This window comes from Poecilia latipinna, unplaced genomic scaffold (assembly GCF_001443285.1).
Source record: "Poecilia latipinna isolate Pla-1442-1.1 unplaced genomic scaffold, P_latipinna-1.0 Scaffold852, whole genome shotgun sequence".
In the NCBI taxonomy this organism is placed as follows: domain Eukaryota; kingdom Metazoa; phylum Chordata; class Actinopteri; order Cyprinodontiformes; family Poeciliidae; genus Poecilia; species Poecilia latipinna.
Window position 1 is genome coordinate 74,952 of NW_015113468.1, and position 20,274 is coordinate 95,225.

A 20,274-nucleotide genomic window follows, 5' to 3' on the forward strand; every position below is an offset into this window, starting at 1 on the left:
TAATTCCTTAATATTGAATTTAAAAGGTGCTAGTGTCACTGGCAGATTATTTTACATTTTTCCCAAATAAAATATTCTGGCAGAAAAACTGGAACCGTTTCATCAATTTTAATGAATTATTGATTTAAAACCAGACGTGTTGCTGCTCTTCCTGACCAAACATCTGATAAATCAGTCAAACTCACAGCAGTTTTAGTTTTAAACAGTTTTATTTATTTCAAGAGTACATACAGAATAAACAGTAAAAGGTTCCAGAAAATGGTATTTATTCATTTATTGGCCGCTCTGCAGAGAAGCAGCTTTAGAGCAGAATCAGTGTGAAGGTAACAGTCTGGCTGAAGGTTTTACTGCATGGCGAGAAGGCACAGAGCTCTGTGTGAGAAACAACCTGGCAGTTTTTATTCAAAGTTTGTTTTTCTCCTGAAAGCGACACGTTGAATGTTTCACATCGATTTAATTCATCAAAACTGTTTCAGTTCAGCGATTTGAGGTATAATTTGTTACAAGATTCAAACTTAAAGGAAGAAAATAAAACACTAGTGTTTAATCACAAGCATAGACATGCTAACTCTACTTTTATTCAGCTAGTAATGGCTTCAGTAAAGAGGTTAGTAAAATACATGATTTCCATTTACAAACTGGAGAGAATCTGCTCCAGTTTTCCAGCCGGGTCAGAACTGGGAAGTCTGGGAGTCGATTACTGAAACCTTTCTTTTGATTGATCGCTTCGCATTGGCTTACAGGGAGTGTCGGATGAACCCCGCCCGCCTGGGACGCCGGGAGGATCAGAACGAGCGCCACCAGAGTGGCTCCGCAGGAGGCTCGCATTTAGCACGGTAAATAAACTCAAACTACAGTTAATGTATCGTTAAAAACAAAAAGTAGAAAAAGTTGTAAAAATTGCCACTGAGATCAGGATTGCCACTGATATTCGCATTTTTTAGTTGCTGTTTTTAAAAGGTTTTTGGTGTAATTATGAAAATAAAAATGGCAGATTATTGTAGAAGTGCTTCACAAGCGAAACTTTTTTTTTTGCAAGCTGTTCATCTTTAAAACAACAGAAACGATTAAAACGTGATACATCTGATTTTTAGCTGCACTAAGAAATGTTTTTCCGAACGCTCCAGATGGAGAAAGCCGGCACCGCCTGCCGTTTCCTAGGAAACCGGCGCCGTCTCGGTTCACAGCGGAGGAAAGCGTCCCGGTCGGTTGTGCCGCTCGGCCCTCAGCGGGCGGCGGGGCGCGTGCGAGGCGACCATCTTGTGCGTAAAGGTTTGTGGTTTTGTTTAGATGTGTGCGCTTAAGTTGCTGTGTTGCTGCTGCAGGCGGACTCGGCGCCAACCCCTCTCCCTCTCTCTCTCTGTCGCTCGCCCTGACGGCGGCGGAGGTCGCGCCGACCCCGGAGCTGCTTCAGGTCATGGGCGAGAGCGGCGGCGACAGATCAGCCGGCCGAGGGACGAAGATGTCCCTCATCAGAGCTGCAGAGAGACGGAGACAATTCTGCTTTAAATATGAGGGGAAAAAAAACTTTAAAATGTTTTACTGCAGAAGAAAAGGGATTAAAAATCCCCAGTTGTAATTTAAACTGATAAGAGCATCAATGAACGTTTAAATCTGAGGAAACAAAACAACATGATCTTCAAACTAGGGTTCGTGGGCCGAATTTGGCCTGCTGGTAAACGGCACAGGCACCACCAAGACTACAAGTCCCAGAATGCTTTGCTGGTGAAAGTTTTATTTAAAATTTTAAATGTGCCTATAATATTGAGCCTGTTTCAGATTCAGTTTGTTTTCAAATGAAAATTTTTATTACCTGAAGAGAAGAAAAAACCTTTTCTGTTAACAGTGTGAAGAACTACTAGGAGAAACAAATAACTATTAAGGAAATGAATCACTAAAACTGAATCACTAAAACTTCTAAAAGAAGAAGTAGTTCTTTTTCCACTATGGAGAGGAAAACTTGAACCAGAAAAAGAACTACTGAGAAAAAGAACAAGACAAAGTAAGAACTACATATAGAAGAACTACTAATGGGATGAATTGGTTGAACTAGAAAAAGAACTACCATAGTAAAGAACAAGAACTAAAACAACAAAGAACTGATCATTTGTTCTCTTCATGTTAATAAATCAGTCTGCGCCTGTACTGTGTGGGGTTCCTGTGGGTGCGCTTGTTTTTACCTGCGGTGTCGCACAGTGCTGACAGAACCGGGTCTCTGTCTGTGAGCAGCTGACTGCGTCCGGAGTCCAGAACCAGATCCGACTGGTCGCCATCTTCCAGCGAACCCTGGAAAAAAACAAACAAAAAAAAATAAAACAAAGATCAGAGAAGTTTTCAAGGATTAAATTAAAGCACCTATGAGGCTCAGATTAGCCTTCATTAGCTACCATGTTAGCATTAGCAATAGCTTTAAAAGGCACCTAGAACTTTCTACCAACTAAAATTTGAAAACAACTAGAAAAGAATCTGAAAGTTTTCAGTTTGAACCTGAAGTGGATCTGATTGAAAGCGAATGTTCGGAGTTAAATGCTAACGCCAGCTAGCGTCCTGCAGGCCTCACCAGCAGCCTGTGGCTGAGCAGCAGCTCCTCCTCTATGGAGGTCGGGTCCGGTTTGTGTCTCTTGTCCTGGATCAGCAGCAGAGGCGGCGGCTCTTTGTCCAAGTCGTGAGTCCTGAGCGAGAAAGACGAGTCGGTGAAACCAGGCAGCAAAATTCAGATAAAAAAAAAAAATGTTCAGGAGGTTAATAAACATGTTCAAAAGCTAAAACCTCAGTTTATTTTTTATTTATTAAGACCAAATTATTTAATATTCATCAGAAGAAAAAAATTCTTTTTTATAACAAATTAACATTTAATCAAACAATGTGGTTGTAAATATATAGTTTCTGCTGTTGTATAAATGCAAACAATAATTAAATGCTCATTTCAAACATAATTTAAAAGAGGAAGCTTGCATGGTGACGTGTCCATCCTCATTAATCATGGTTGAAACTCCTGCTTCACTGGAAGCATTAGGAGCCAAATGCTTCCTCTGGCGCCCTCTTCAGGACAAACTACATTTTGTCTAAAACGTGCAATAAAATAAAGTTTTTGACAACAGAAAATCTCAAATTATGTCACTTAAAAACAGAGTTGATTGACACCAAATTTTATTTTTTGTTATGTTCTGGGCGGTGGGGCAAGTTGACCTTTCATGACCTCAGGAAACTATTACTAACATCTTTAAAGTGACAGCAGCACAAACGTTTGACACCAATTTGGTTCAACTTGAATAAAAATGGGAATAAACTTCTCTCGGGACCCGACCCAGGATCATCCCGACAGGAAGTGATGCGGCTCACCTCTTCCTGCTGACGGTGACGGCAGGACTCCCATCGGCGCCCTGGAGCAGCAGCGAGGCGGGTTTGTCGGCTTCCTGCGGCAGGTCGCTGAGGAAGGTGAGCTGGAAGTCGTCGTCCATGGAGATGTACGGCGCGTACATCTCCAGCTCCTTCCCCTCCACGTCCTGAAACAAGAAATTTAGAAATTTCTCAGTTTCAAAACAGAAAACTTAACAGATTTTGATTCTCAGAATTTTTAAAAACTTTTTAAAACATTTCTAAGATTAATTTCTAAATTTTTGAGGTTGTTTCGACTACAAATTTAGAAATGTCCCATTTTTTTCTAGAAATTTCTGAACTTCAAAAGTGGAAAATTATCCACTTTTGAAATGCAAGAATTTTCCAAGTTTTTTTTAAAGAAGATTTTTTAAATTAATCTTAAAATGTCTTTTTTTTTCTTTTTTACAATTTTAGATTTTTGGAGGTCAGATATTTCCAAGTTTTTAAAATAAAATTTCTAGCATCATTGTCTACATTTCTGAGTGTTTTGGCTGAAATTCCCTCCCGTCTAAAGCGGCTCCAACGCGGCGCCGTAGTTTCCCGTTTCCCACCTCGGCAGCTTGTTCCTTGAGCTGCGTTTCCTCCGGGCAGACGGTGAAGAAGCGCTCCACCTCGCTGGTGTCCATCGCCTCGTCCTCACAGGGGCTCTGGGCCGGACGGAGACCAGCAGTCAGACCAGGACCAGAACATTCGCTGGTTAAAAGAGGAGGTTTGGTTACCAGGTCCGGCTCAGAGGAGGCGGCCGGGGATGAGGACGGATTCAGGCCGTCGAAGATGGGCGACAGCAGCTGCCGCAGCTGAGGGCTGCACAGATCCTTAGGATGGTCCGGAACCGTGTCTGGACTGGGAGGACTGGCGAACGACAGCTCCACCCCACCTGACGGGGAAAAAAAACAGCTGCTGGTTGGAAATAGGGCTGGAACGATTAATCGAATTAATCACGATTAATTCGATTAATCGCGATTAATCCGATTTTTGAAATAATCACCAACCGTAGAATACGTCTCAAAAACAGGTCATTTGGTGGGAAAACAATACAAAGAGCAGAAATCAAACCAAAACTGTACAAGAAATACAAAATAAATACTTAAATGTTTGTATTTGTTTTAACTGCTGGTGGTGTCTTTGCTACAAATGATCAAACGTTCACTAAAGGAATAATGTTATTGCATTTCAGGCAATAAAATATTTATTTTCTAATTGAAATTTTTTTATTATTTGTTCATTTGCAGTTTCATATTTTTAATATTATATAAAAGAATCTTAAGTGGTCAAGTGAAAAATCTGCCTTTTTTTGTCAACTAACCGTCATAATAATCCATAACTAAAATCACCATTAGCTACAGCCCTAAATAATTGCTTGGAAAATTTGCAGGATATGCCATTTTTATAGAATAACTGATTAATCGTCTGAATAATCATGAGCTGAAACCGATCGGACTGGCTAACGGGTCAGAACGGCCGGCTCACCTGCCGTCAGCGGCGGCTCCCCGCCGTCCGCCAGCTGCAGCAGCTCCTCCGGTTTCTCCGTCAGCCCCAGGAGGAGCTTCGCCGAGCTGCCGGCGTCCTCGCCGTCCGAGTCGCAGGTGTCGGAGATGCCGCTGTCCTCGGCGGTGCGCTCCGGGGAGGACGGCTCGGTTTTAGGCAGGAGGCTGCAGCGGGTCTGCTCGACGGAGAACACCACGTCCGGCTGCTCCACCGCGCTGCAGGAGGACACAACAGGAGGGTTAGAGCTTCATCACTCCTCCTCCTCTGGAAGGAAAGGATCGCTCTCCGCCGGTCGGAGCACCTGAGGATGAAGTTGAGGCAGACGATGGCTTCGGGCTGCGACGTCTTGTTGTTGTAGAGGACGGTGGCTTGAGTCTCGGCCCACACGAAGCCGCCGCTGTTGGCCAGGAAGCGGTAGGGGGAAGTGTTCACCTGGCCTTTGGACAGAACTGCAGCCACAGGAAGAGGAACTTTGATTCAGTTATTAAACGCTCAACGCTGCCGGGCGCAATCCTGTCATATTCAACAATAAATCAATAAATAGCACGAAAACTCAAAATGAACTCAATAATTTCATAATTTATCGTTTCTCCTGTTTTCTACCAAAAACTGGATGACAAAAGTTTTCAGTCTGGTGTTTTACAGTTAGCCGTTTTATGAAGCATCATTTTGTTCAGATACTTTATAATTCATTTCATTTGTTGTTTCTGTTTTTTTTAGATATTTAAAATGTCCTCCAGGTCCAGAGTTAAATGTTCTTTATAATTTAAAGTTTATTGATCTTTGAAAATGTGTTCTTGCTTTATTACATCATCACTATTAATGGCCTCAAAACAACAATATTATTGTTCACTGCAATAACTTCTGGGACGAAGAAACATTTGTTATTGTGACAGAAACTTTTGCAATAACCAATAATATTGTTGATTTAAGGCCATTAATAGTGATGTATTGATAAGGACATAATACATTTTCTAATATCAGCCAACTTTAAATTTGTAAAGAACATTTAACTCGAACTGAAACATTTTAAACAATCACCAAAAACAAACAAATAAAAACATCACAAAACTGAAACCATAAATGAAATGATTAAATATTTAATCTTTTAATTTAGTACATTTATTAATATGGAAATTTTAATACTTTTACATTTTATTTAAAACTCGACATTTTTTTCGTGCATTTTTAAAAATATTCCTAGTCATTTTTCATAACTATGTATTCACAACATCCAGGTTTTTATGTGTTCGGTGGATATTTCTACCTGTTAATGGTTACAAGCTAAGCTAAGCTATGCAAAGCTAAGCAAAGTTTTTTTCCTGGAAGTAGAAATAAACTTAATATAATTAATGTATAATATGATTAATAATGTTTGACTTGAAGGAGAGGATTAAATGTTTGTACTTCTTTCTATCCTCAGGATTTGATTTTATGTTTTTTTCTGTTTATATATTTTTGTGTTAATATTTGCATTGCTATACAATAGTAAAAAAAAAATAAAAATTATTAAACTCACGTGTTAGCAGGCTCTTCTTGATGCGATCCGAGTCGAGCGCGTGATAAAACTCGTAGGCCGAGCGTCCAATCAGGTCCTCCGGTTTGTACCCCACCAGCTCCGTTACCCTGACGACAAAAACCCGCAGAGTAAAACCCGAGTCCGGTGTCTCTGTGGGCGGAGGGCGAGGCGGGCGACCCACCTGCCCTCGCAGTGGGTGAAGCGCAGGTCCATGGTGTGGCGCGTGAGGAAGGTGCAGCTGTCCAGAGGGAACTCCACGCTGGACGGGTGGGGGATCGGCTCGCACAGCAGCGTCATCACTCTGGCAGCAGGGGGCGACGCTGAGCCAAACGGGCGGATGTGGCCCGTGCAGTGGAGAACCTGAGGGAGAGGAGAAAACTGTCGCTACCATCCTGAAAGGAGGGATGAAAATAAAGAAAATCTACCATTTTTTCATAAGAGATCCAATTTTTGTCCTGTTTTCTTTAATAAGAAATTACAAATGACAGAAAAGTGGATTTTGTTTTAATCCTCCTTTATGTGAGTTTAACGATGGAGAACTAGAGCCAGAAGTGTTTGATAATGAGAATCAAGTCATGTTAGAATAAAGTCTTAAAAATAAGTTTTTGTAAATGAGAAAAAAAGCCTGGATATTTTCTTTTGTTATTTTTTGTGTCGGTATATTCTGCTAATGTTAATACTTTATTCTCCTACGATTTCGACCTCATCAGTAAAAAAAAGAAGAAAAAGAACTAGCCTGGCATTATTATTATGAAGTTGACCTGAATTCAAAAATAAACAGAAGCTGTCAAACAAGATGGCCGCCCTGACATCACCACAGAAACCAGAGGAGAGATTGGGTAAAAAAAAAAAAAAATCCTGATTTTCCACAAATTAAATCTTCACTAGAGATGCAGCGATCAAATATTAATAACTGTATCCGTTAAAGCAAAGTTTTCTGGGGTTTTACATGGAAAAAGTTTCCTAATTTAGACAAAGAAACATTTAATGACATTTTGTTTTCATATCACACTAAATGTCAAAGTTCTCCTGCAGCCCGGTGGGTCAGAGCAGTACCATCTGCCGGAGCGCGTCTGGACTGTAAGTGACAGGTCCGGTGCTCTGCAGAGCCGAGCCGGGCGCGCTCCGAGTTCCTGGGATTGCTGGCGGAGGCGTTGACGCGACCTTGGCTCGTCTCCACGGAAACACTCAGCGCCTCGTATCGCTTTCATCCTGGACTCACACGAGGGACAAAAACGGCTTCGCCCTCCGCTGGGACGCATCACGACCGCATCAGAGGGACCGCCTTCCTGTAATCCGATTACTTTCTTTTTCTTCAAGTAACCGCAAATAAAAGTAATAATACGACTGAGTTACGAAATCGTGATTTTGTTTCTGAGCATCTCACAACAATCCCAGATAAGCGTGCGTTGTCATGGTAACAGGGATCCTGCTGCAGATTTTTGTTTTTATTTTAAATCATTATTACTCCTCCCTGCACTTTAACTTTTAAAAGATGTATATTTTATTAATTCGTTGCACAGGAAAGATTTATTTAAATTATTTTATCATCTATTTGAATGAAGGCGAGTAAAAACAAAAATAAGTTTATGGTGGAATAGTGAGAAAAACTTGATTTACGCAGAGAAAAGGATTAAATATTCAACAAAGTCCATCAAGTCAGAAACTGTTGGAGTTCATGAGTTTAAAAAGCAAAGAGTTTTAAAAAGAGGCGGTTTTATTTGATTAAATGTTATAAGATGGAATATGCAAAAAGAATAGACTTCAGGTTGTGAATTGTTTTTTGTAACCAAGTGTTAAATTAATTACTTTAGAATAGAAGTAAATAATTTCTCTCTCTACCTTCCAGGTGGCAGATTTGATGTTGACGGTGCGCCCCCTGCTGGTCAGGGTGCTCTTCATTCGCAGGAAGAAGTTCCTCTCGCTCGGTTGCTCCGCCATCAGCTTCTTACTCAGACCTGAAGACGCAGGACCAAAATAAAAACGTGGCGCTGGATGAGCTCCTGTTTGTTCTGCTTTTTATGTGCATTTCAAAAATTTCTTCTTGTGGCAGATATAAGTTTATACACATTTCTGCTCCTTTTCATTCATGATTTATTTTAGTTGTTACATAAACTATTCATATTTGTTCGCTCTGATGCATAAAATCGCCGTTCTGCGGTTCTGACCTGGACGCGGAGTCAGGAGGTCTCGCAGCTCCTCCTGGTCGCAGGGATGAATGAAGTCGTAGACGCTCTGGCCGATCAGCTCCAGCTGTGAGACAGAAAACAAGCCGGTCAGACGGAGGACGGACCCGGCCGGGATCGGAACCGGAGGAGGAACGGGGCAGAACCTGCGTGATGCCGATGTGCTTGTTGACGTTCTCCGTCAGGAACACCATGTCCCCCTCCTCGGTCATCACCATGACGAAGCCCGCCAACGCCTGGGGAAAGAAGGCGTCCATCGGATCCTCTTCCTCCTCCTCTTCCTCCTTCTTCACACTCTCTTCTGTGGGGATCAAAACAAACATCAGAGGTTCTGCAGGTTTCAGAAAGTAAAGCTTTTAATGCCAACCACAGCTGGGTAGATTACACTCAGCTAGAAGTGGCTCATATTCAAATATTCACCCAAGAAATTACTCAAGAGTGAAAAAGTATTTGGTATAAAGTTTACTCAGGTAACAGGTAACTAATCAAATTATCATTCATTTTATATTTAAAAAAATAAAATTTAGACAGACCAAAATATAAAGTTAAGTGGAAAGTTTGGTGTTTAAAGTACGGTGTAGTAAAAATAGTCCTAAAAGTAATTTTTTTTTTTTTCAAAAAAGTTACTGAAATAAATGTAACTAGTTACTACTAAATTAAATTACTTCTGTCTTAAATTTCTAAATTTAAGACAGAAGAAACTATAGAAATAGAGGATCCTGAATGAATGTTGTGACATATTTGCACTTATCCATGATGGACACAGAAAAAAGCTAGCTAGCTAGAAACGGCACATTAGCAGCTAGTTAGCGTTAGCCTGGAGTCACAAAACCTAATGAAAATGTCTGAATGCAACTCAAACTTTTGTCTGACAAAAAGTCCGGCACAAAAAAAGACAACATATGAATGACAAAATGTTAGACCAATAATTCGCATATTTAAGGCTAATTTACTTTTAAAAACTGAATTTAAGGCATTTTAAGGACGTGTGGCTCGGGGGCCATTTGAGGCTCTTGGATTGAGTTTGTGTGGCCCCCATCTGCAACTCAAGAATGAGGCAAGTTTTACCCAGAGATGCAGATGGAGGCGTTTCATTTTTAATCTGGGTAAAATTACCACCAACATCATTAAAAAATGTAAGTATAACACAAAGTTTTAGTTTTTTATCTCCATCTATCCAGAGACTCTGCTGCAGCGAAAGCAGAGGATTTCCGTCTCACCGGGTCGCAGGAGCTGCTGCATCCGCAGGAAGCTGAGCGTCACCCTCATGATGCCGGCCTTGTCCAGGTGGGTGCAGACTCGGCGTGGCAGCGGCAGGGTCCGGGCCAGTTCGTAGAACACCTCGGTCTCCTGGCTGCGCCGGCAGCGGGCCGCATCGCGAGAGCGGAGCTTCCTCTGCTCCGAGCTGCTCCTGCAGGACGAACAGGAGGAGCATGAAGCAGATTGTCGATGGTACCAAGCCCAGTTCTGGTTCTGCTACAGGTTTCTTCCTGTTAAACAGGAGCTTTTACTCTCCACTGTCGGCACATGCATGCTCGATTTGAGAGATTGCAGTGAAGTCGATGACACAATGCAAGCATGGGTGCACCGATTTATCGACCGACCGGCCGATTTTCTTAATTTTGGGAGATCTGTGATCAGCCGATACTTAAAAGTGAAGCCGATCTTATCATCATCAGCAAATATCTAAAAATCAGCCGCTGTCCTCTGCAGTTAGAGGTTTCACTGATAGACCGGCCATCAGGTCATGCACTTGTCAATAATCTACCCACGGCTGCCAACTCAGCGACTTTCTTGCTATACTTAGAAGCACCAAACAGTTGCTGAAATACAGTTTAGACTGAATTAAATCAACAATGTGGTTGCATGCATTTATAGGTTTTAGAAAGGAAAAATCAGAAAGAGTCCAACTCGGCAGATGACCTGAAACCAGATCGGTGCTTCTCTAATCTGAATGATTTCTGTTTCTCCGGTTGTAAAATCCGTCCAGATCGACTGACTTGTGTCACCTGCTGTTAAAAACATTAAAAAGCTGCAGTTACTTGGATCCTGACTGAAGTAACATGTTAAACTTGCTGCAGCTTGAGCTAATCGGAGTAAAATCAGAGACGCAGCCAGTCCGCCCAAACATGGACGTCCCACACCCACTTCACAAGGCAAGCAAAACAATCTCAAGTGGAAAAATACCAGCAGGATCTGTAACTTGTGACATGGAGCGCAGCCTGGACCGGCCCCTTCCTCCTTCTCCTCCTCCTCCTTCTGCAGGAAACCTAGTGAACCCTGCAGCACCTGAGTCCTCGGTTTGGACCGGACCGGACCAGAGAACACACCCAGACACACACCAGACCCAAACATGGTGCCTCAGTTAGCTCCGTGCTGGAGGAAACGTTTCTCCTGTTTTTGTTCCTCTGAGATGCTTATCCATCCTTCCTGACGCCTGTAGGAATCCAAATCGCTTCCTTTTGTTCTGGGGGATTCCAGCTAACGACCATTTCACTAATCAATTAATTGATTATTCTGACGATTAATGAATTCATCGTATTAAAAATCAGCAAATCCAGCAGATTTTTGTTCAACTGCAGCCTTTTTTACTTTAACATAAAAAATACATTAAAGGATGCAAGTAAACTAATTTTTCAAGAAATTCTTTTACTGTGAAAAACATTTTATTGCCTAAAACGCAGCAGCAGCATTCCTTTAGTGAACGTTTGTCATTTGTGCCCAACGTCACCATGTGATCCGATTATTTTTAGATTAACAGATTAATAATTGGGCAGCTAAAAGAGCTTAACAGGAGATTTTTAAAGGAATTTGAACAAAGTGAAGCTAAAATTGCCACCTGAGAAGTTATGAGTAAAGCATATTTACAGACAAAAATGTCTTTTTTTATCTTAAATGCAAAACGTATATAGTTTTTTTTAGCAGTTCTGGGTTAATTTCTGCTCTGGATTTGTTCTTTCAGCAAATTTTCCTTTATCTTCTCTGGTTAACAATTAATCAATAAATTAGCTGATTATCTGAATAATCGATTAATCGCGATGAATGATTCCAGACTTGGTTTTCTGCCAGAACTGCCCAGTTCCCAGCAGCTTCCTGCGGCTCCGTCTCCTGATGTAAACAGAGCAGCTTCCGGCCACGCCTCAGCGCCACGCAGCCGACACGTGGCGCGCCGCCTCTGCTCACGTGAACCACGCCGTGGGTTGTTGTGAAAGTTCCTGCAGGGGGAGAAGGGAGCGGCAGAGGGCCTCTTCACCCCCTCCGGTAGGCGCTGAACTCAGAAACCCTACAGACCCTCATGTTTACGGCATGATTCAACCGTGTGTATGAGCTTCAGCAAGGGGTCAAGTGTCAAATACCTGCAGCAGATTACAGTGAGATACAACCTGGGAGGAGGCTGGAGGAACGCTGCAGACACCGATCCACCTGAAACCGGCAGGATCAGAGCAGAGAGGCGCTGAGTCCAAAATGACTGCAGGCCAAACAGAACAACACACCCAAACACGTCACGCTGACTCATCGCTTTTAAATCTGTTTACAGCCATTTCTTCTTCTTCTGATGCTGGGGTCAGGTAGTACACAGTTCTGTTCAGTCCACTTTAATCCAACTCCAGTCCATTTCACTAGAAAGTCCGATTCATTTGGGGACGTGTGAATGCTAATCGAACCAAAAAGTGAACTCTGATTCGGTTTGAATGCATATTTAAACGCTAAGCGGACCGGAGACCGATCCAAAACCAGGACGTGGACGACAGCGCAGGGCATTCTGGGTAAATACAACCAAACCAAATGCATCAGCCAAGTGCTAGCAGCAGAAATGGTTAGTGCTCTCTAGCCAAAGACAAAACAGAAATCTACCAACCACTAAAATCTGACGACGCTCTATTTTTGTTTCCATCTGGTGAAGAAGGAAGTTGCGCTCCGTTTCTTCAGAGGTTTTTGTGTCGTTTCCTTCAGTGGTTCCTGGTGCAGCGCCCCCACTGGCCAGGAGGGGAACAGGTTGCTCAAAGGACAAAAGATAAATGTACAACATCATCCGGGGCTTCAGACGTCTCCCAGAGAGCTGCTCAGTCATCCCAACACGGAAACCAACTAGACGTCCCCCTGAAAAGGTGGGGCCAAGAGCGAAAGGTTGCACCGATAATACAAAGACTTTAAACAATAGACGTCCATTAACAATATGGCCGACACTGATCACCAATATTTATTAGAATTATATACATTTCTCCAGAGAAGCTTCTCTGCTTCACCCACAATCCTGCCTGGGGCTGGAAAATACACCACTATGGAAGAATTTCATATCAGTTGATATTAGGGCTGCAATCTGTGATTATTTTAGTTATTGATTAATCGATTATTAAGGCAATCGATTAATTGGACTAAAATTACACACACACACACACACACACACACACACACACACACGAAATAATATTGTAAATCTGTTCTGCCCAACAGATTTAGATTCACTGGATTTCTGGAAAAAAAAAACATTATCTTTTGCTATCCAATTATTCATTTTTTAATAAAATATCAATCATCACCAGATCAGTCCTGTATTGATATTAAGTCAAGCAGAAACTGCTGAGCTTTTCATGTTGGATTTTTTTAGCTGCAGGTGAATCCTTTGCTACAAATGATCAAACGTTCACTAAAAGAATGCTGATGCTGCGACTTAGGCCATAAATAGTTTATTTTCTTATTTTAAAAAAAGAATTAAATGATTTGTTTGTTAGCATTGTTTTATGCATTTCTAAGTGGTTAATTAAAAAGAAATCAGCAGAATGTCAGGGTTTTTTTATCTGATTAATCGTCAAAATAAATTAATTGTCAGAATAAATCGATTAATCGTCAGAACGATAAATTACCAAAATAATTGTTAGCTGCAGCCCTGAAGAGCTACTGAGGTCAAATGCAAAAAAAAAAAAAAAAAGATTACTTATTGATATGGAGCAAAACGACGTGTCCAGAAAAATGAGATTGCACATCACCATAGCGAAGCATGGTGGTGGGAGCATAATGCTGAGGGAGTGCTTGTCCTCAGCAGGACAGATGTAAAACCTGGAGGAAAACCTGTTAGAAGCTGCAGAATTTATTACAGAAGCTGTCGATGTGACGCAGTTGGAACGATTTCAAACGGGAAATCTTCAGCTTGTTGCCAAGTAAAGCTGGTGGCAGCTTGCAGTGAAATGTGTTTCTTCATTACTTCAGGTTGCTCCGAAATGTAAAACTGTTAAAACTGTGCAGCTGCTGCATAACGCCAAGCTGCTGCAGGCGTCGTGATGCAACCAGAGGCTGGAATTTCACTCTGGACCGACGCCGATGTAAACTTCCAGCTTCTGTTCAGAGTTAAACTTGAGCAAGTGAAAGGAAGAAAAACAAAACCTCAGATCTGAATGATGATTGCAACACCTTTAAGATCATTTGGGTTGTTGTTCCTGTTGTCCTTGTTTACAGTTTAACTGGCTTACAGCTAATAAAACACAGTGATCTCTTCCTGGCTGGCTGGTTTGTCTGAGCCAACTGTGACGTCCTCAAAGTCAAGAACTCAGTGTACTGAGAACAGGAAGTGCAGTGTACAGAACAAAAACACGCCGCGTAAACAGACACGACACATTTCAGTTTGATCACGTTGCATCAGCAACCAGATCCAGATTAAGGTCCAAAAGCCGCCGCCGTGTGTAGGCGGCTGAGCATGCCAAGTCATGCCCACTCCCACAGCTGTCCTGAAACTTCACTGCGACTCCGGAGGAATGAGAAACTCCACACACCGGCGCTGCAGATTACTGTAACGGAGGAAGCCACAGGAGGAATGTTTCTGCTTTCAGGGGTCGCCACATGAGACAAGGGGTCAAAAATGGCAAAAAAATATTCTGAAATATTCCACTGGACACCTGTTTTAAGGCCGATTTACACAAAATAATTTGAATCAGTGGAGGCAGAAGAGAGAAGCTGAAGGAGTAGACGTAAAGCTGCCGTTTAGGGCCGAAACGATTAATCATGATTAATCGATTATTCAAATAATATTTTTACCAATTCAGTAACTGTTTAATCAAAAATAACTGAGCAACAACTGTACAAAAACTAGGTACTTTTTCCAGTTAAGATAAAAAACATTTTTTGTTTGTAAATACTTTCTACCCAGAATTACTCAAGTGGTAATTTTAGCTTCATTTGGTTCAAATTTTGTAAATAAAATAAACAGATCAGCATCCATACTATGTGCAGAAAGGGTTTAGCTTTTCATGTTTATGTTAAAAGTATTTTAGCTGCAGATGGATCCTTTGATCAAATGCTATTGTTGCATTTTAGGCAAGAAAATGTTTATCGTCTTATTTTAAAAAGGAAAATGCATTTAAATGCATTTAAAATACTGTATAAAAAGGCTTTTCATGAAAAATCCACAAAATGTGCCAGCTTTTTATCTGATTATTTGATTAATCATCAAAATAAATCGATAGATTAATTGATTGCTAAAATAATGGTTAATTGCAGCTTCTCTGCAGTTGAATCCCTGTGAAGCGAAGCTTTAAACGGGTTCCTCTCCGACACAGGCGTTCCTGAAAGGCCTGATCTGCTGCAGGGACGTTTCACAAGTTCAGTCTGAAAACAAACATCTGTACTTCTGAGGAGCTGAGGCCTTTCAGCGATAACATTCCTCAGCAAACTTTTACTGAAAGCCCTGTCAGGCGGCGGAGACTGAAGTAAAGAAACATGAGAACAACAACAGAGCCGAGATAATAAAACTCTGGGAACGGAGTTGAACTGGAGGGAGCCCTGGACCATTTTTATCATTTTGATTATATACAAAAATACAGCATGAAGCATAATGTCAAAACCATTGTTTTACACGTTCAAAGGAATGGGCGGGAGATTAAATTTATCTAAATACTCCAGCTAATGATTCATTGCTTTAATCAGTTGATGATAATCAATGAATCATTTCAGATTTCATTTAGTCCCTTTAAAATAGTAACATTTCTATCCCATGAATCCATTATTCATTTTCTCTGCCTTGTCATTTTGCTACAGTTCAGCCGTTTTAACAAGATGCAGCTGAAGTGAAAACCGTGACCCATCACTATATGGGATGGTGGCAGTGGAAGACGGCAGCTCTGCTGGTCATGAAGGAACTTTTCCTCCCACTTCACACCTACCTGCCAACTCGGCTCTCTGGCTGCCTCACCTAACCCCCCATTCAGTAATTTTAGGACAGAATCAGGGTGTAAATCATCTGATGAGGACCTTCGGTTTGGTCTGTCACAATAAATCCATTAATCACACGATAATTTCCATTTGCATGATTTATCATTTTTCCTCTTTTCCCTCTTCCTACTGGATGACTAAAGTCCTTTTTGTGAAGGACAGTTTTGTTTAGAAAGACTTCATATTTAATTTCTCGTCCAGTAAAATGTGTTATTATGACAATCAACTATCATCCAAATCATTTCCAAGCAACTGGGTGAAGTATGCCAGGATTTTCACCATTCAGGAAACAACTGCTACCCTGAGGTCATCCACCATTAAGGTTTTGAAACAGACAGCCAAGCTGTGGAACAGCATTCACATCGAACTGTGTTGAATGAAACACCAAGCTGATGACGTTGAGTTGATGAACCAATGAGGACTGCCGCTCTGTCCCGCGCTGACTGTGGGGATCAAGCGGCGCCCGACTAGCTCATCGAACTCGCTAGAATCCATTTGGATGTTGGGAAATGACCAAATTTATCATGACGGCTCAGTAGACCTGACTGTAAAATCTCAGCTGACAGTGTTCCTGGAGTCTGCACAGTACGCCCCAGTATGCGGAGCCTCAAGCAAACATTTGTTTCAGGGTATTCAGGAAAGTGTTTTCACTGCTAGATGGACTTTCACTGGACAGGCAGCGTTAAGCCCAAACTCCTAACAGGACATCAAGCTAATGCAACAACAAACTATTACGTCTTGTATTTGTTTCAACCAGTGCCGTTTTTCTGTGGCTGCCAGCAGCGCCATCCTAGTCAAACCGAACCGTTATGGGCCCAGAACTGAAGCGGGTCCAGGAATGGTGTGGAACGGGTCGGTTGTAGCGTACCACACCGACCTGTGCCACTCAGCAGAAACAAGGCAATATGGAGTCAGATTTTTATAGTTTAAAGTAAGAAAAATCAACTTGAACTCTGATACATGAATAATCTTTTTCTTAATATCTAAAATGGCCGCCACATTGCCCAAAGCTTTGATAGCTGCAGAATAAAACTGTTCATTTACACTTTTGTAAACATATTTACAGGCTTGGATTACTTGGAGTAGTTAGAATAGATACTGATCACATGATCACAGCAATTAGCAGGATCCACCTGAGGCCAGGTGAGTTCAACATTGCACAATAAAAGTTCAGCAACAGGCTCTAAATGAACAACTCGGCTGACTTCTGAATTCAAAACAATCAGAAGAAACAGCTCTGCTCCACACCTGTCAAACTGAAAGTGACTAAAAGTGTTTAAAAATGTGTGAACAACAGGAAGAAAGCTAGACTTCAGTAACTAAGACCTCTGCAGTCAAGAGCTGACAAAAATTCACAAGAAGAGAAAACAATTTGGCAAGAGGGCGGAGTTTAAGAGAACAAACTGTCCTAGATCAGAGGACAAACTGTGGTCATTATCTGTTTAAATTGGCAGTGTGTGTTTATGTCCTCTGGAGTCCGAAACTGACTGAGAACATAATCTGGATTGTGGTCATGTGGGTGAACTATATTTACCAAGTAATGGAGGATTACAGCAGGAGCTTTATTACTGTCCTGCAGCAGGGAGAGGGACACCAACACAAACCTGGAGTTAAAATAAATGAGCTATATTTATCAAACAATGGAATAAGAACAGAGATTATTCAAAGGGTTATTTTTAATCCACTTAATTCAGATTAGATTTATAGCAATCATTTAGACTTTTGCACAAACAAAAATAAAACACTTTTACCCTGAATGTCACCAGAATCTGACCTTCTACTGCAGGTCATTTTTAAAGGAATTACTGTAAAAGCAAGCAGCAAATAAACACAAACTCTCAGCAGACATTTCTGATCAATGCAACAACGTGAAATTAAAAGTGAGGCTGAATCCACGCAGAAAGCCTCCATCTGTGACCGTGGCGTAAACAATGGCGCAGAAAGCAGAAGCAGGGAGCCTCCAGAGCCCACCCACACGACACATACGACACATTTTCACCAAAAGCGACACATTTTAGCCAGCAAAACGGAGAAATTAGCTTAACATGTAGCAGCGGATTTAGCTCATTTAATCAGAACACCAGATAGTTGCAGCCGTTTGTTCTTGCAGCCGAACTCGTTTCGGGAAATTTCGAGCAAATTCTCCCACATCTGAATCATGTAAACCCAATTTTAATTAAAATATAGTAATAAATAAATGGATCTCACCGTTTAACCGCCACGACCCCGTCTTCCTTCTCCATGTTTCATCAGAACTCCAAAGCAAAGTCTCACTGTTTCCTTACGACGCTCACTGCAGCTCAGAAAAGAGACGAATTAACAGATATCACTGCGCGGGGATAAAGACATCAACGGCTAGCACAGGCCACTTCCGCTCACCCTTTCAGAATAAAAGCCTCATACAAACTCAGGGACGAAAAGCGATGTGGGCTAGTATAAATAAATCAGTGGAGTAAATACATTACAACTTGCTCAGTTCTTGTTTTATTATTATTATTATTTTTTAAATCTCTTACGTTTACCAGAATTTAGGGAATTTTTTTTCATCATTTTTCTATTTTTCTATAATCAGTCTAAATAAATATTTCAACTGTATTTATTTTTAATACGTGGGGATAAATAGCAAGCCTACGTGCTTAAGTATTTGAGTTTTAATACAAACCATTTTCAACAACCTTTGTTTGTTGAAAATGACAATATTAACTTTCACTCAAAGGTTTTGGCACAAATAAATTAAAAGACTTTAAATAGTTTTAAATCGATATATTGATCTGTGCCTCCCAAAAATTTCCTGCCATCCCAATAATTTTTTTCTGAGAATAATTGTCCAATTATGAAACAATTCAACCAAAGAATTATGAACAACAGTATATAAAACAACAAATAATAATTAACAGAACAACTCCATATGCTGCCATGACGCAACTCTGGAATTAATAAAACAATAATAGAGTATTTTTAAATAACTGATAAATCACTATATGTACTGTACCCATATATTGCACGGGTTACACTTTTTAAATTTAAATTATTAAAATAAGTCAGCTTTTCAAAGTTAATGGCGAACGTTCTGCTTTGTGGTGCGTTTGTAATAGCTGGGAATTTAGACTTTCAAAATGACGTCACACTCAGTGTTACTGTTCTGGGCAGCGTCCAGGCTAACTGTTGTTAGCAAAACATTGTATTTATTTGCGTTTTGTTAATTCAAACCCCCAACATGTTCACTGACTAGTGTTGAAAAGCTGAGTGGATCGCAGTTCGAAGGAGATGCAAACAGTCCACACTACAATGAAGGAGTCCATCGCTGTAGCCTTTACGGAAATTTTGTGTCTGGATTATGGAAGTATTTCTCCAAATACACATTTTCGGATCGGTGATTTGAATTTTAGGGATATTGAAATTGTCTTTTTTGACCTTGAGGTTAGAAATTCTTCCTTGCCCGGTGGGACTAGAACGCACCATGAAAGTAGGTCAACGAAGCGAAGACGGCTTTTATTTTCTATCTTTCGGTTTTCGCCGTTGCTACGTTTCCAGCTTGACTCTTTCGACGCTGCCGTGTCGCCACACACCCACCATACGTCACTTCACGTCCTGTTTATGTCTCTTCATAGGCTTTGAAGAGGGGCGGGGGTCTTGAGGGAACCTATAGCTATTTCGTTTCAGTACACGAAGTATTACATAACCACATTTCCACCAGCAGAGAACTGAAAATTGAAATCATACACGGTCAAAGCTATATGAATCACTGTGCATGGGGGCAGTTTTGGAGGCAAATATGGACAAAAAAATTACAAAATTGATACCTGGAAACATTTCTTTTATAATAAAACAATATATTTGGCAGAAATTATGGTAATCATACAAAATAAAACAAATTATCATAATTTTTTATTTCTAATTTTAGTACATATAGATGCAAATTCCTCAAAACTATAAGACAATTTCCAGATGTTTATGCATAAAATCATTCTGCAAACTGCATCATGTACCATGTATTTGTCGCTTTCTCAGGTAAATGTCTTTAATTCTACATTTTTGTTTGACCAATTATTTATTTTTATTGTTCATTACGTTGTATTTTATGTTAAACAGTTTTAGAAATGGCCACGATAGCTGCAGAATGAGCTTCTTCACACGGAATTCCGCCCTCTACTGGCCAACTAAGGTCACTTTTTTTAGGTAATTCTGCAGAAATCAGGTGCATATTGTTTTACTTGTTAAAGCTTCTATTTCCCAAAAGAAATACATTACAAAAAAAAAATAATCTCCTTCTCACCCTCCGTGGGTGGGTCTCTCTCTCTCTCTCTCTCTCTCTCTCTCTCTCTACCAGAGGCCTGGGAGCTTGAGGTTCTCCTCCAGTATCTTGGCTGTGCCTAGAACTGCACATTTCTGGACTGAGATGTCTGATGTTGTTCCTGGGATCTGTTTGAGCCACTGCTCCAGTTTGGGGGTGACTGCCCCGAGGGCCCCGATGACCACAGGCACCACTGTGGTCTT

At 41.0% G+C, this 20,274-nt stretch overlaps 1 protein-coding gene across 2 annotated transcripts; it reads right to left on the minus strand.

The window, feature by feature from the left end:
• Window positions 1-1,389: 1,389 nt before the first annotated feature.
• Window positions 1,390-18,099, minus strand: hif1al (hypoxia inducible factor 1 subunit alpha, like). Of its 2 annotated transcripts, XM_015047969.1 has the most exons (15): window positions 17,986-18,097; window positions 9,795-9,985; window positions 8,721-8,875; window positions 8,557-8,641; window positions 8,231-8,346; window positions 6,570-6,748; window positions 6,389-6,495; window positions 5,171-5,318; window positions 4,852-5,084; window positions 4,101-4,258; window positions 3,933-4,028; window positions 3,343-3,506; window positions 2,561-2,672; window positions 2,181-2,286; window positions 1,390-1,478 (listed from the first exon to the last, which is right to left on the minus strand). In XM_015047969.1, exons 1-15 carry the CDS (start codon window positions 18,018-18,020, stop codon window positions 1,411-1,413), a joined length of 1,953 nt encoding a protein of 650 aa, XP_014903455.1. In that variant the 5' UTR covers window positions 18,021-18,097; the 3' UTR covers window positions 1,390-1,410. The 2 variants fall into 2 exon arrangements, with proteins under 2 accessions (XP_014903455.1, XP_014903453.1); XM_015047967.1 differs by having other exon boundaries at window positions 3,933-4,258; window positions 17,986-18,099.
• Window positions 18,100-20,274: the final 2,175 nt, after the last annotated feature.